The sequence below is a fragment of the Hemicordylus capensis genome, chromosome 3 (assembly GCF_027244095.1).
Source record: "Hemicordylus capensis ecotype Gifberg chromosome 3, rHemCap1.1.pri, whole genome shotgun sequence".
In the NCBI taxonomy this organism is placed as follows: Eukaryota; Metazoa; Chordata; class Lepidosauria; order Squamata; family Cordylidae; genus Hemicordylus; species Hemicordylus capensis.
This window is the reverse complement of record NC_069659.1, coordinates 254,788,650-254,803,681: the sequence shown is the minus strand read 5'-3', so window position 1 is coordinate 254,803,681 and position 15,032 is coordinate 254,788,650. Positions and strand designations below refer to the sequence as shown.

The 15,032-nt window shown below is 42.2% G+C and overlaps 1 protein-coding gene across 1 annotated transcript in view; it reads left to right on the top strand.

Annotated features, from left to right (window-relative positions):
- The window catches only part of GLRX3 (glutaredoxin 3), a 51,110-nt gene that overhangs the window by 20,496 nt on the left and 15,582 nt on the right, over window positions 1-15,032 (top strand). The window contains exons 3-6 of the mRNA XM_053310577.1: window positions 774-848; window positions 3,272-3,473; window positions 7,481-7,653; window positions 7,759-7,820. Coding sequence (XP_053166552.1) covers window positions 774-848; window positions 3,272-3,473; window positions 7,481-7,653; window positions 7,759-7,820 — 512 coding nt within the window. The remainder of the gene's footprint in view (window positions 1-773; window positions 849-3,271; window positions 3,474-7,480; window positions 7,654-7,758; window positions 7,821-15,032) is intronic.

Here is a 15,032-nt window from a genome sequence, read left to right as displayed (position 1 = left end):
CAATTTAAGACCAGAATTAATGTGTTGCCAACTCTTAAGCAAGCTGCCCTTATTACTTCTGATTGCCCAACTCTTCAAAAGTTTAGTAGATCAATTCCAGGTGTGAATGAATATATCCAATCATATGTGAATGGAGAACTGTTTGCTCTTTACATCTTCTTTATCAGTCTCAGATTTGATAATCTACTTAGGTTTCTGGGTCAGTAGTATACCAATATCTGGCAGCCTCGTAGGAGTTAAAAAAACTAAAACTTAGCAGGCATCAATAGTTTATTGAAGAAATACTCCTTTTTTGCTTCATAATTTGCAGAAGGCTGCAAATGTCAGTCATGATGTACTGCCTCTTGAAATTAGTCAATAGAGCAAACAGCAAGAATTGCTGTGGGCAGAAAATAAGCACTGTAATCATGACATAACTGGGGTCAGTGATTTATGGATTTCAATATAGTAGTAGCTGCATATGATTGAAAATTTACTAGGTCACTAGTGCACCAAAAATTTTATTCACAGCCTCCAGGCATCTTTTGAAATGTGCAACAAAATAAAAACCTCTGAACCTGTTTTGACACTGCAGGCTCAGTGGATGACAAGCCTGCCCTGTGAGTTTCATTTAAATGCAAATGTGTCACAAACTTTTGCACTGAAGTCCTTTTTAAACATTTAACATGACTAAAAGTACAGTGTAGACGAAATCAGCCAGTGGAATCTAAGCTATAAATAAGAATATGAAAATAAAACTGTATTTTATACTTTTTTTCCAAAAAATAAAAAAGCTGGAGGCTGAAGCAGTTCCTGAGGTGTCTGAAAAATATGAAATCACTTCTGTTCCAACTTTCTTATTTTTTAAGGTAAGCTTATTTTAGTTTTACTTACTTGCATGAACACCTGCTGGGTATAAGAGGATGCTTAAAAGGGTATGCTTCACTGCTTCCAGTATAGGTAAGGGGGATTTTGTTGTAATCTTTTAATTTAGAAATGCTAGAATTGAATATGTTAGACTGGTATTGCTTTCCTTGGGACTAAGGCCCACTTTAAATATTGGAGGCTCTCCTCTGCCGAAACTCAAACGTTTTGCTGGGAACTGCAAGTTATACCATTCAACTGTTTCTCAATCTGCATTACTCGAATATTGCTGCTTCTATCTGTACTGTTGATAAATGATGTGGAAATGATTATTGATTGACTCCTAAGTAGGTTGTGGTGTAAACATATCCAAAATACTTTTTCAGGTAATTTATTATTACTGTATTAGAGCAAGCTTTTACATAGTTACGTTCATCACATTAACCAATCCACTACCTCTGCATGCTGTGTATATATGCTCCCTAATGGTAACCCCCTTCTGTATTCTACCAAAAGAAAACCACATGGCTCTGTGGTCGCCAGGAGTCGACACCGACTCAATGGCACAACTTTACATTTTAGGTTTCTGCTAGTATTGCCAGGTAGATCTGATCATAAGCTTTAGTCTAATCCTGTAATGGAATGTTATAACAAGGTGAACAGAATGGAGATGTCTCCTGAATCTCATATAGTAGTTTTAGTAGTATTACTCCATCAAGCAGCTCACCATTACGTAGTGTTGTGATCTCGCCGCCCACCCCCGGCCTGACCTACATGAAGTAGTTCTTTTAAAAACCTGTTTAAAGATTCACATTTCCCTGGCATGGCAAGAACACTCTCCCATGGGTTGAGGTGATTATGACATTAGCACTGTGCAGCCTCCCTTTTCAGGGCAGGCCAGAAGCCTCACCAATCCTCTCTCTGGCTTGTTTTGCACAGATGCCTTAAAATAACGGAAAACAATTAGTGAAAGGTAATTCAGGAAATCTGCCATTTGCAGATTCCTGCATGATAGCATGTTTGCTGTCAATGAAGATTACATAGGAGTGGAAGTGAGGGGAGTGAAGACCACAAGGTTAGTATTAGAGCTGGTTTTATAACTAAAAAATCCCCCCTCCTACGTGGCATGCCAGTATAGGATAAATTTTTTTTACTTTGAGTCCCCCCCTTTGAAAAAGAGAATGACTGTGTGGTGAAGGAAGGAGGAGCAAACACTGGCTGGTCAGTGTCCCCCCCCCTCTTTTTTTGGCAGAGGCAGGGGTCTTTAGCCCTGGAAACAGCTGAGAAGGGTTTATGTCAGGGCTGGTGAAATCTCCACCCCTTCCCACACCCCAGGGAAGGAGATATCACTTGAAAATAAAAGGCAACAATTTCACTTGAATGGTTTAATTAATATCTGAGACAGATTGGGCCTGTTCCCTATCACATAGGTCTTGGATCCTTAACCGTTGGTAGTGTGGCTACTTCTGACAGTGGCTGCCTCCTTAATTTTTGCTTCATTTTACCTCAGAACTGCTAGGCTGTTGATATTCTGCCTGTACTTCAGCTGCACAACAGCCAAAACTTCAACTGGTGAAGTTCCCATCTCCAAATGTTGGGGGGAAATGCCACCTACTGAGTTTCTGCTTGCTGTTCTGTGTCTAACAGCTGGATGACAGGCAGAAACTCAGTAGGTGGTATTTCCTCAGCTTTTGGAGATGGGAATCATCAGTTAAAGTTCTGGCTGTTTTGCAGGTTAAGTACAGGCAGAATATCAACAGGTGCTGCTTCTGCCCTCATATGCTAGGTGAAGAATATTTGGACACTGTAGCTAGAGCAAAATGTGCATAACTTAACCATGTTGTGGAGAATAAGCATTGTATAAGTTGTTTGTACTAACAGTGACATGGTCCTGACACATGAACACCACAGATTTCTCACTGAGCGACTTTCCCCTTCTCATAGCATCTACCCAGGCTTTCTGTTGCTTCTTTCCTTAGAGGGAGACAGATATTTTTTCCAGTGTACTTTTTGCTGTACTTTTGCACAATGGTACTATACTTGTACCTTTTGGATTTTATTTTTTTTTAAATCAGTTTTTGGTCAAAATATTATAGGAAACTTCACTCTCTGTGCTTATTAATCAAGCTTCAGGGAAAGGCAATAGGTGTGATGTCACAGCAGAGCCAACAAGGCTGCTATCTGTTTTTGGGAATGTGGCCAAATAAGAACTTAAAACTTTGATTCCACTTGCCTATGAGCAGCGTTCGGGGGAAAAAAAAAGGGAATATCAGGTATATCTCACTTTCTGGTGAGAACTGAACAGTAACTTTTTTTTTAAAAAAAGTATTTTCTCTCTCACTATTTTTTGCTTCCAGTAGTTTGTCTTTAAAAGTTGGTTTGTGTGGTGTGCATTACATTTACCAGAGCTGCTGTTCTCTGTTGATAGAATTCCCAAAGAGTTGATCGGTTAGATGGTGCTCATGCACCAGAATTGACCAAAAAGGTTCAGCGCCATGCATCTAGCTCAACTGTCCCAGCTGGTTCGAATGATGGTGTTAAAGAGGACCTAAACATGCGACTCAAAAAACTGACCAGTGCTGCGCCTTGCATGTTGTTTATGAAAGGAACACCTCAGGAACCTCGTTGTGGTAAGACTTGTTTCAAATTGCTATTTTATTCAGCAGGACTTGTATTACACTAGGAGGAGAAGCAAATCATTTTATTTATAAGCTTCATAGCTAGTCTCCGCGTGGCTCGGTGTTGCTGAGATGCTGTTCTTTGCAGTGTTGCTGGTTCACATGTTGGGTGAATGAGACTCTTGTCCTAGGCACCAGAGTTTGCCAGCAGGGTAACTGACTGATGCATTCTTCCCTTTCTGTGTTATCTTAGTTCCAGCTAGATTCAGCCATGCTGCACCCTGGTTTGGCTTGCTGTTTTACTAAGCTTGGGAAAGGATTACTAGGTAGCATTGGTCACCTCAGTGGACCTAAAGGTTCTGGGAGAGGGGCAGGTAATAATGGCAGCATATTGTAAAACTAGACTGGCTTGATGCACAGAAATATGCACAGGCTCAGGTAGGGTACTGATATACCCAGGAGGAGGAGGAAGTAACCTGTCCCTGTTTATTTGCTCAGTCCTCCTGGTTGTGTCAGTCCATTGCTTAGCTTACATTTCCATGATGAGCGTGTTCCTGGGAATTGTTGAGTCCTGTGCTATTGAATCATAAGCAGGTAAACGTGATTGTAATGTGTATGTAAAAGTTATGCAAAAATCGCATGTTGGCTCGCGGTATAAGGTTATAGAGTGAGCAAGCACTTGCATTCTGAATTTTTACAACCAACATTTCTTAGAACTTCAGTTGGAAGGTACATAGTCCAATCCCCACTCAGGCAAGCAATCTGCTATAGTATCCCTGACGGATGGCTGCCTAGCCACTGTTTGAAAACCTCTATGAAGGAAAGCCCACCGCTGTCAAACAGCTCTTACAGTTAGGCAATTCCGTCAAACATCTAATCTGAATCTGCTTCCTTGTAATATCAACTGATTGGTTCTAGTTCTGCCTCAGGTCCAACAGAAGACAAGCCTGCTTCATCTTCAGCATTATGGCCCTTCAGATATTTGAAAGTGGCTCTCATGTTTCCTCTTTATCATCTCATTTCCAGGCTAAACATAGCCTATTCTTTTTAACCGTTTTTCATAGGACTTGGTTTTCAGACCCCTCATTATCTTTGCTGCCTTCCTCGGTGTCCAGAACTGTAATGCTTTGCATATGTGAATGTGTCCCTGTGAAGAGTTGCATATGTAACTCAATGAAGTGCTGTGATGTTTAATAGCCTGCTGTGGTGATTGCACATGCCGGGTGTGCAGTTTACCTCTATTAAAGGGAACTGGAACTCCATGTGTACCCTGACAAAGTTGTGTTAAGGCAGTGCTCGGGACCTGTTATATTGCGCTCTCTCTCTCTCTCTCTCGAGTCAGACAGAGAGAACACATGTTTCCAATGTGGACCAGTGCTCCCTCTAAAATGCGTGCGCTCCCATGTATTTTGTTCGCTCAGTTAATTTTAGATCCCACTCAGGTTGAATTAGGAAAGCCCCACTCTGCATGCATGTGTGCACATACTGCCTTAATACTGCCACCCAGAACAAAATTCGTTCCTCACACAGATGAAGAAAACTGCTACTTGTACCAGATAAGTGGCAAATTATAAGGCTAGTATAATTTGTATATTTTGATTTAGGATTATTCGAACGAGCGTAAGCTTGAATGAAAGGCTGCTAAACTGTTTTCTTATAAGTTACATTTAGAACTAACTGCTTTGGCTTGGACATTACCTTGATGGACCACAAAGAGATTTGCTTTGTCTGGACTGTGTGTTTTGACAGGCACCTTAATGACCATCCTCTTCATACTGTGCCTCAGTTCTCATCTACTTTTCACAAAATGACAAACCCACAATTGGTTGGTCTTTGTTTCCTCAGATCCTTGTAGGGAGCCAAAGGGCAGCTGTGATGGTAACTAGAGAGGGTTAACTGTAGCCTTGGGAGAAGGAAGCAGCCCCTTCTCCCCTAGCTCCCTGAAGTCTTCTGGTGAGGTTCAGCCCACTCAGCATATCTGTGCTTGCAAAGCAGTTCTAGGCTCAGGAGAGGTCAGCTGGGAGATTCTGCACACTGCAGCTTGTGCAGAAGAAGTTCCTGATGGATTGTGTCCAGACTAATTTTCATACTAATAACAGAATGTCAATTGTAACAGAGTGTAATTGGATCTTGGTATGGAATCAGAAATCCTTGTTATGTTTCGTATTTCTCCACTTCCTATGGAAAGCCAATTCATAACCATGTTAAATGAGGTCTATCCCCTTGGCTCCATGTTCACAGGCTTGTTGCTTGCTTACATCATTAGTATTATAATTGTACTTAGCTTTCTATCACTAGCAGTGCAGTATCCACATTTCTCTTGTAGTGGTTTGCATGTTCACATATGTGCACTTCAGTTGTGCCTTCATTAGCTTTTGTATTGCTCAGATGGTGTATGTTCAGAAAGTCAGCCTAAATCTTTTGTTATGGGAATAAAGCAGTGTTGGCACTTTATCCCTAAGCATAACATTTCCAGTCTGCTACTTTAACCCTTAAAAATGAAACACCACCAATCAATCTTTCTTGTCTGCATGTAGTTGCCTACAGCTAAAATAAAGCGCTCTCTCTCTCTCTCAGCCTCTTACAGTAGAAATGAGTTAATATATTGGCAGCAGAATAACCATCAGCAATCAGCCTGTAGCTGTTTACTAATGAACTCCCAGATGAATGGGGGGATGGGAAATTCAGGATCCTTGTTTCACTCGAGGCTATACAAGAACTTAATGCTTCAGTTGTGGGAAGAAAAGCAACTTAGATGCCATATAAATAAATGCTAGTTGCTTTTGGCTCAAAATGCAGATTATGGAGACCTCAAGCTATAGTACAAATCAAAAGTAATGGATGAATTTGCCAGACAGAAATCATATAAAGGTTCTTTTGTGTGTACATTGCTAAAACTTTTTAAAAATCTGTCACTTTAAATCCCATTTATTAGAACCTTTTTTGAAAACTGACTGATGTTCTTCAGCAGTTGGCAGTCAAAGCTACTTTGATTTATATATTTTGTTTCCTGAAGAAGACTTTTTTTGAGGCGGGGGAGAGAAATTGATAACCCTAGACCAGGAGATAATTCAAGACAGCATGGGTTTTCAGTTCAAACATTGCATTGTTATGATATTTATGCAGTTTAACTGGGGAAGAGGTAAATCTTGCAGTTTATATGAATCTTGCACAAGTGTCACTGGTTCCATGTAAAACATTGTGCAGACTTAGAGATATGGGGCAAGCAATGCTTCAGACAGTTCAGTATCAAAACAGCATATTATGGTTATGAAATTAGATTTTATTCATACATTGAGCTGGAGCCCTAAAGACACTTATTTGGAAGCAAATTCTATTAAAATTGATGGAACTTAATTCCAACTAGATATGGTTAGCATTGGCATGCCATAATGTATTTTCTTGAAATGGAAATTCAGAAAGCATTTCCTGCAGAAAATCTTGTGCTATAGAAGAAACTGAAACTGGATGAGAGTTGTATTAAGTGGTATCTTCCTCTTGGATTTCAAAATTATGCAACTTAATGCTTTGAGCAAGGGCTTTCCACACATGACATGCTGCATCATGTGATCTTGATGGATTAGATCTATGCAGTTCTCTAACATAGGTGACAGGTGCAGTCAAGTTGATCACACTGTGAAGAGAATGGTGAGTTGGAATACAAATCTGCAGATTATCATATTTACCCAAATAAAAGATGACTTTGAATTTAAGATGACCCCCTTAAAAGGTAGAGGTTAAATACAGGTTATACTTGCATTTACTTGAAAGGAACAGGACTCTGAATTTAAGACAACCTCCTCATATTAAAAAACTTGGAAGAAACTTAGTGTTGGATTCATGTAAATACAGTACACTCTTTAGACTAGGCAACTTGGGCAACGTTGGTCACCTGTATAATGTGTTTGTGGGGTTCACAAAACTACATTTAATATAATAGGTAATATGTACACTGGAATATTGCTTTATTTAAAGAGGGTACAGCCTTATTAAAGTATGTGCCTTTCTTTCTTCTCCAGGCTTCAGCAGACAAATAGTGGGAATTCTTAACAAACATAATGTTGTGTATAGTAGCTTCGATATATTTTCGGACGAAGAAGTACGTCAAGGGCTGAAAACCTATTCAAGCTGGCCTACGTATCCACAGTTATATGTAGCTGGAGAACTTATAGGTGGACTGGATATTGTTAAGGTCAGAAAATGCAAGCTCTGCAATTAAACTTACTACTACTAGTTTTATTTTAAAATGGCATGTGATCTTTCTTAGTTTATGAACTCAAAGCAAGTTTATTTTCAGGAGCTTGAGGCTTCTGGAGAACTGGATACCATCTGTCCCAAGGCACACAAATTAGATGAAAGGTATGATTTTTTTAATCTTCCACTGGTTTATTATCATGACTGGAAATTGCATGTATATGGAATATAGGCTAAGCCAGTAGAAGATTGGGGGGTGGGGTCAAATTGGGAAGTTTGTGGGGTACAAAATCCTACAACCTCTCAATTTAGGTTGGGCTTTGTGTCCAGAAAACAAAACAATGCAAATGATGGAAGTGAATTCAGATCACAAACTTCTAACTGAACTTGTTTAAGACAACAGCCTTTCCTTTTTCAGTAGCTGGGTTCTCATATTTCATGGAGCCAAAGCTTATTTTTAAAAAACCAGAATTGGTGCCATATATGAAAACTAAAACGTGTTCTGTTTAGCTGCACCATTTTTTTGAGGCCCTACTCCCCTCTGTTCCAAGGTGTCTAGATTCTGTCCCAGCCTACTTACCCTTCTCCTACTCTCTCTCACTCTTGGTCCCAATCGGGGAGGGTGTGAACTCCACAAACTTCTTAGAAACACAGAAGCTAGTGATCCCAGATATGCTGACCAAGGAAAGTTAACAATTTCCCTAACAACTGTACTGTGGAGTAGATTTTTCCAATTTAAACTATTCTGCAGACAGTGGGTAAGTTGCAAGTTTCTGGGACAATCTTGCGGGGGTGGTGGGAGTGCTCAGTTGATTCCAGGGAGGGGAAGGAGATGTCTTTTAAACAATCTCCTTTTGGAATCAACTGAATACCTCTTCCCCAGTCCTGCACAAGTTTGTCTAGATATAGTACTCGCAATATTCCCATATCCTGACTCTTTAGAAACAGTGAGCAGGATCCTCACTAATTCTGCTTGAGGGGAAGAACCCACATAATGTTAGTGGGGTGACTTTTGTGCAGCAGAAAGAAGGGAAGGTCGCCAAAAATCACCCTGTTCCCACTGGTGTGAAACTTTCTTCCCTTTAAGCAGCATTAATCTGGATCCTGTTCAGGGTATGTAGATTTAATAATAAAAACCTTCCGCTTACAATTCCTTTATTAATCCCTTCTGTGCCACCTTTGTTTCAAAGGTTAAATGCCTTTGATTGTGTTACATTTGTTTGAGTCTCTCTGTGTTAGATTGTCTCTTTGTAAACCTCTTTGGAAACTTTTGTTGAAAAGCGGTATATAAATATTTGTGTTTGTTGAGTGAGATAAGTAATAAGAATGGCCTCATCTGTAGCTAGGCAGACTAGAAATACATGATGTTCAGAGTGAGTGGCAGAGAGAGGTGCTTGTTGCCTAGAGTGGCTTTGTTTCCTGGCTTGCATCTCAGTGGCTTATGGTCCAGAGTGGGCAGTGTTACTGAAACTTGATTTAAACTTGGATTGTAGGTTCAGACATCACATGATGTCAACATAAGCACAAACGGAGATTCACAAACAAATTTCAAATCTAGGGTTCAAATCCTTGGTTTGATGGCCTGAAATAAAACTTGTTTTGTTGCTGGCTTGGATTCAGATGAGCAAAAAACAAAAGTTGTGACGTATACCTACATTCCATGTTATGTGGGAACCTGCCCAGTCCAACAAACTAACCTGTTTTGTCCTTGCTGCACCTTACAACTGAGTGTTGGGATGAGCATGTGCCCAATTCTCAAACATGGGAGGAGTTAGCAGAATTCATCCTAAGCATAGTACCTGAATTCTAAAAGTGAAAAGCTTCCGTCTCAGCCTTTCTTAGCTCTAATGTGCCTTGACTTTAGGATTCCCAGGTACACGAGGGTCTTTTGGTTTTGCTTGTTTCTGATAATATATGCTTTTAAGAGCAATGCAGGTGCTCCCTGAAAATTCTTATTAGTGATTAACTGGGACTTCTGCTTCTTTGCACTTAAGGTTTCCTAACACAAGCAGGACCCTGATGAGAATCTCTCAGAGGGGGGTGGATTGGTTGTTATGCAGTAATGCATTGTATCTGTGATTCACATTGTTGTCCAGCTGCTAAGGGCCCTCAAAAGGGTGTATGTATTACCAGACCACATTTGTGCTCACAGCCTCTGTGTGGCAGTGGAGGGACATGGTCAGGATCTTGGTCAGTAGAGGTGCTCTGTTGTATTTTCCTTCTCCCATACCATCTGCTGGTGTAACCCATCACAAACCTAATGGGACACTTAGAGGATGTTTGCCAAGATCCCTGTGAAATTAGTCTTTATAACATCTGTTGGCTTGCAAGCTTTAGGACGTTATAGAATGCAAACATATTTGAAAGTTGGTGGGAACAAACAATCTTTAAGGTCATCCAAACAATCTTTAAGGTGATCCTCACAAAATAACCCCTGCAGAACAATTCTTCAGCTTCTCAAAGTGCTCTTGGCTCTGTCCACTGCGCATGAGGCATGTCATTTATTTTCGGCAGTTGGAGCACTTGTTACTCAGTTCCTTCTCAACCACTGTGGCATTCACTTTGTGAAGGATTGGCTTCTTGACCGACCTCTGTTCCTGTGGGAGATTATTGGTATACTTTTACCCTGGCTTTTGGACTTGGGCAATTTAACATTTCTCTTTTGGATCACGATTAGGACAATATATATATTTTAAATGTATTTAATTTGTTTGGGTGGACATCGTAATGTTAGAGCAGGCCTGCACAACTCAAATGACGTGGTGGGCCGAAACTGACCGTGACTTGGTTCATGGGGGCCGAGGTCAATTTTTAGGGTGCTCATTATCAAAGTAGCACTAAATATCAATCAATTAATTAAATCAAATTAAAGTGAAATTAATTAAAATGAATTTAATCAAAATTTAAATTTGAAGCTCTGGCATTAAAATAAAATAAAATAAAATGAATTGAATTAAAAATTTTAATAAAATAAATTCAATACAATCTGTACAAAATGCATAACAATAAAACACATTGTTCTTCCTTTCCATATCTGTCAAATTATCACACTTAACACGGAACACTTTTAAGGAAAAAATTAGAGAAATTTTTCTATTTTTGATAAGAAGGTTACACTTTGATGCTTCACCACACAGGCTTTTATGAGGGAAGTGAGATGAGAAAAAGGGGCAGGCTTGGCTTGAGAAAGAGAATGGGGCAGACTTGGAAGAGCGAGCGAGAGGAGAACACACGACAGGTTTGGCTTGAGAAAGAGAATGGGGCAGACTTGGAGGAGGAGAGAGAGAGAGAGCGAGAGAAGGAGAACATGGGGCAGGCTTGGCTTGAGAAAGAGAATGGGGCAGACTTGGTGAGAGAGAGAAAGAAAGTTTTAAAAGAAACTTGTTGGAAATAGCTACCCCACTGCACATGGTCTGCATTACGGAGAGCTTCTCAGCACCAGGAAATCACTAATCTGCTTCCGAGATAAGAACGGGAAGGGACTCAAGAATGCAACTTGGCCCTTTCTGCTTTGTTGGCCAAACACTTACCGCACACGCAGCAAAGGTAGGCTGCTGCAAATGTTCTGAGGTGCTGCAGCAGCGGCTGACCTCAAAGGTGTTGTGGGAATTGAGGCTGATGTCCATGAAGGCCAGAGGGGAGCCCAAGCAAGGGAGAGTCCTGGTTGGGGAAGCCGGGCTCTCAGCTTCCTCAGAAGCAGGTGAAGAAGGGCTCACTTAGGAAGAGGAGGAATGCGAAGGTGATATGGCAGGAGCGGTGGCCACGGCGGCCCCAGTCAAACTGCAGCTCTTCAGCGGCTCCTCGAGAGCCACCACACTGCTCCCTCCCCCACTGCCCTGGGCCCCCAGCAGGAAAAAGGCACAGCCCCCGTTGTGGAGCTTCTCTTTCCTGTGCTCCGGAGCTGGCAGCCCAGGCAGGTCCTGGAAGCTCGGCAGGTCCTCCTGAGGTGGCGGCAGCAACAGGAAGCCGCCTCTTGCTAAGTAGCGCTGCAGGCGGGCCCCGGTGCCCTCTTGGCTCCCATACCACTCATTGTCCTTCTCCGATGCCGCCGCCGCCTCCTCCTGGCCCGAGGGAAGCAAGGCTGCCCCAGCTAATGAGCAAGGCAAGAGGGGTGTGTGTGCGCGCGCCCAGGCAGGGTACATGTGCTGGACTTGCTCCTGCCTCGCTCTCGCTGTCCTGCCTGGAGCCAGATATTGGAGAGGGGGCAGGAAAGCGAGCAAGGGAAAAGGAAAGGCTCCTCCACCTCAGGGGAAAGCCGCACAGGCGCTCCTTGGCCATGCGGTGGCTAGAGTTGGAATTTTTTTTAAAAAAAAATCACGGAGGTTCGCAGCAGGGAGAATGGCCCAGTGGGCCAGGAAAAAAGGCCACGCGGGCCGCATGTTGTGCAGACCTGTGTTAGAGCCTGCAAGATTTGTTTGTCATTCTTGAAACAAGAAAAAGCAGGGGACTCAGAGTGGCTTTATATGAAAACACATCAAGACCTCCGACACTGATGCCACGGTCACTGCTGCTTTCGACTTTGACATCTTCAGTGTCTATCGATAATCGACCCTCGGGATCGAGTTTGACGTTGGAGTGTTCACCAAAGGGAGAATCTCGGACCCACCTCTCAGAGAAAAAGTGCTCTGAGTGTAAGAGGCCCACATATGTCAGCAAAGACAGTCATCATTGACATAATAAAAAACAGAAGCATCAGAGGGATGGTTTGTCTAACCACTCAGGGTCGAAGCATAGAAATATCTTGACACAGACACCTGACCCCACATTGAAGGGCAGTCTTCATTTCACGTCTTTGGAATTAGATTCCAGTATGGAGATTACCACATTGGCTACAACACTGACAGTGGGTTCGGGGAAATCTCCCCATAACCCCTTACCATCTGCAGTTCAAGTCTTTGCAACAGAACCAAAGAACGCAAGTATCCCCTCGAACATCGGCATCATGATTTGTATCAGGTGCAATTTCAATATTCAACCCCGATATCGACTGCTGCTACTTATAGCTCACTGCTTTCAATATAGATGACATTGACACCAACTTTGAAGATCCTCGTTTGAAGATCCAAGTTCATCTACTTTAATTCCGAAGACACAGGCAACCCCACCCTGGTGGCAAAGGGGTGTTGCATGCACCTCCCATGCTTCACCTATCCTTGTGGATTTCTGGCCTGAGAATTCCCCAACCAATTCTGACCAGAACAAAGGTTCTAATTCAAGTAGAAAATGACATTCGTCTAAACATGCCTTCCTGGCTGTACCTGTGCCAGGTAAGATTACTTAAAAGAACCTGGAGGCATTGAGGGGTTCAACACAATCTACCGCATTGGGATCCACCTTCAGAGGTTTCTCAATGCATGGTTTAGATGGAGGTGAAGAAATGGAAGCAACTCCTATCCCAAAAACTCCTTTGGCATCTCCAGCTAGAGTGACACCTATGTCCCCTTCCTTATATACACCAACCTTTTGTGGGAGGGAGAGAGAGATTACTACTACTCAGTTCCAACCTATTCGTCCATGGGACACCCAGTGAATTATTGGAGTTCACTGGGGGCACTAGACCCTGACTCTATACGTGGCTTTAGGTAGTTCAGGGATCCACTTTCTCCTCTAAGGCGTGCATGCGCTCACAAGTTTTTGGATGTCCTCTCAGTTCATTTTAGATCCCACTCAGGTTGAATCAGGAATGCCCCATTCTGAGTGCGCGTGTGCACACACTGCCTTGATACTGCTGCCCAGAACAAATCTTATTCCGCACAGAGATGAAAAAAAAAAATTAGAAGAACAGCTGCAGGGATCCCCATTGTTTTCCATCATCAGGAGTCCCTTATAACTTCAATGAATAAGACTGTGGAAATCTAAGAGATTAAGAGGAAGCTGAGAAAAAACGATAGCTTGAAAGATCCTAGACAACCAAAAAGCCCAAACAGGGATTCTTATTTTAAAAGACTCAAACTTTAAAAGGTTCTTATTTTACCAGCTCAGCCATAATGTCCTGTGAAAGAAATGTCTCAAGATGGTCAAACTCACTGTAAAAGCCCTGATGTGGAACTCATCCATCACTCTCCAGCACCTTTGGAAAATCTCCTGATAAGGAAAAGGAAAATTCAGATGATTTTGATGAGGGTTCTGCCCAAACAGAAAACCCCTCAGATCCATCACCAGATGAACATGTACCCAACCAACTATCTAACTAAACTAAGGAAGAAACAAAATCTTGCTGTCCAGGTGGCAGAAATAGCTACAATTCTGGGTTTGGAATTGGAAACTCCAACCCAGGAGGGTGAAAGATCCAGTCTATGACTTCATGCCCTGTTCTGTACAACCAGCATTGCTACCTTTTTGTTGCCGGTTCTGACAAATGCACCTAAATTGGCTTGGGAGACCCAATCAACCTCTATCTCAACTTCCAAAAGATTAGAAAGCTTTTTTTAGGATTCAGGAAGAATCGTGCCCTTTTCATTTAAGTGATGGATTGTGCCATGGGCAGTAAATTGGAGAAAAATTCAGCCCCAGTAGACATGGATACTGGAAGTGGCCTGTGCGTGTCACACACGTGGGAGGGCCACTTCCAGTATTACACTGACAGGGGCGGCAAGAGGGTATACAGCTGCCCTGCGCCCGTGGTTTTTGAAGCAGCACTGGAAGGGGAAGCGTGGTGGGGGAGGTAAGGACACCCTCATCATGCCTTAAAGAAGCCCCTGCCCTGTCTTCGAACCAGTTCGAATGCCGGTTTCTGAACCAGTTTGGCATTCTAGGAATAGAACACCAAACTGGTTCGTGCACATCACTACTCCAGCGGCAGAGGCCAACTTTGATCAGGCATTTCTAAAGAAGGTTCTATAACTACATCCTATCACCTGCCATAATTCAGGTGAGGTTTTGTGAGGGAACATGGATCACCTTAAAGATAAACAGGTTGCTTACCTGTAACAGGTGATCTTCTGGTGATCCATGTTCGCTCACAAGACCCGCCTAACCTTCCCCACTGCTAGGATGTTTCCACAGTATCAATCACTTACTTGTCCTCCATCCACATTTCATTGATCCTCACAGCGGTCATTCAGGAACTGAGCAACAGGTGCTCAAACTTCCAAGAATAATGGGCATGCCTCATGCGTGGTGGGCAGGAGCTCCTTGAAGAGCTGAAGAATTCTTCTGTGGGGGTTACTGCACAGCAGGGTAGATAAAAATAGATTATTTTAAAATTTTAAACCAGAACTTTTTTTGATTTAAATTTATTGCTTAAAAATTATAAAGGTCAAAGATATCATGAATATTAATCATAACTAATTATATTGCTTGTTAACAGCAATATATAGGGATGAGATATAACAGACCTGATTGGTCCTATTCTGTAGGTGGTGTACATGCAGCACA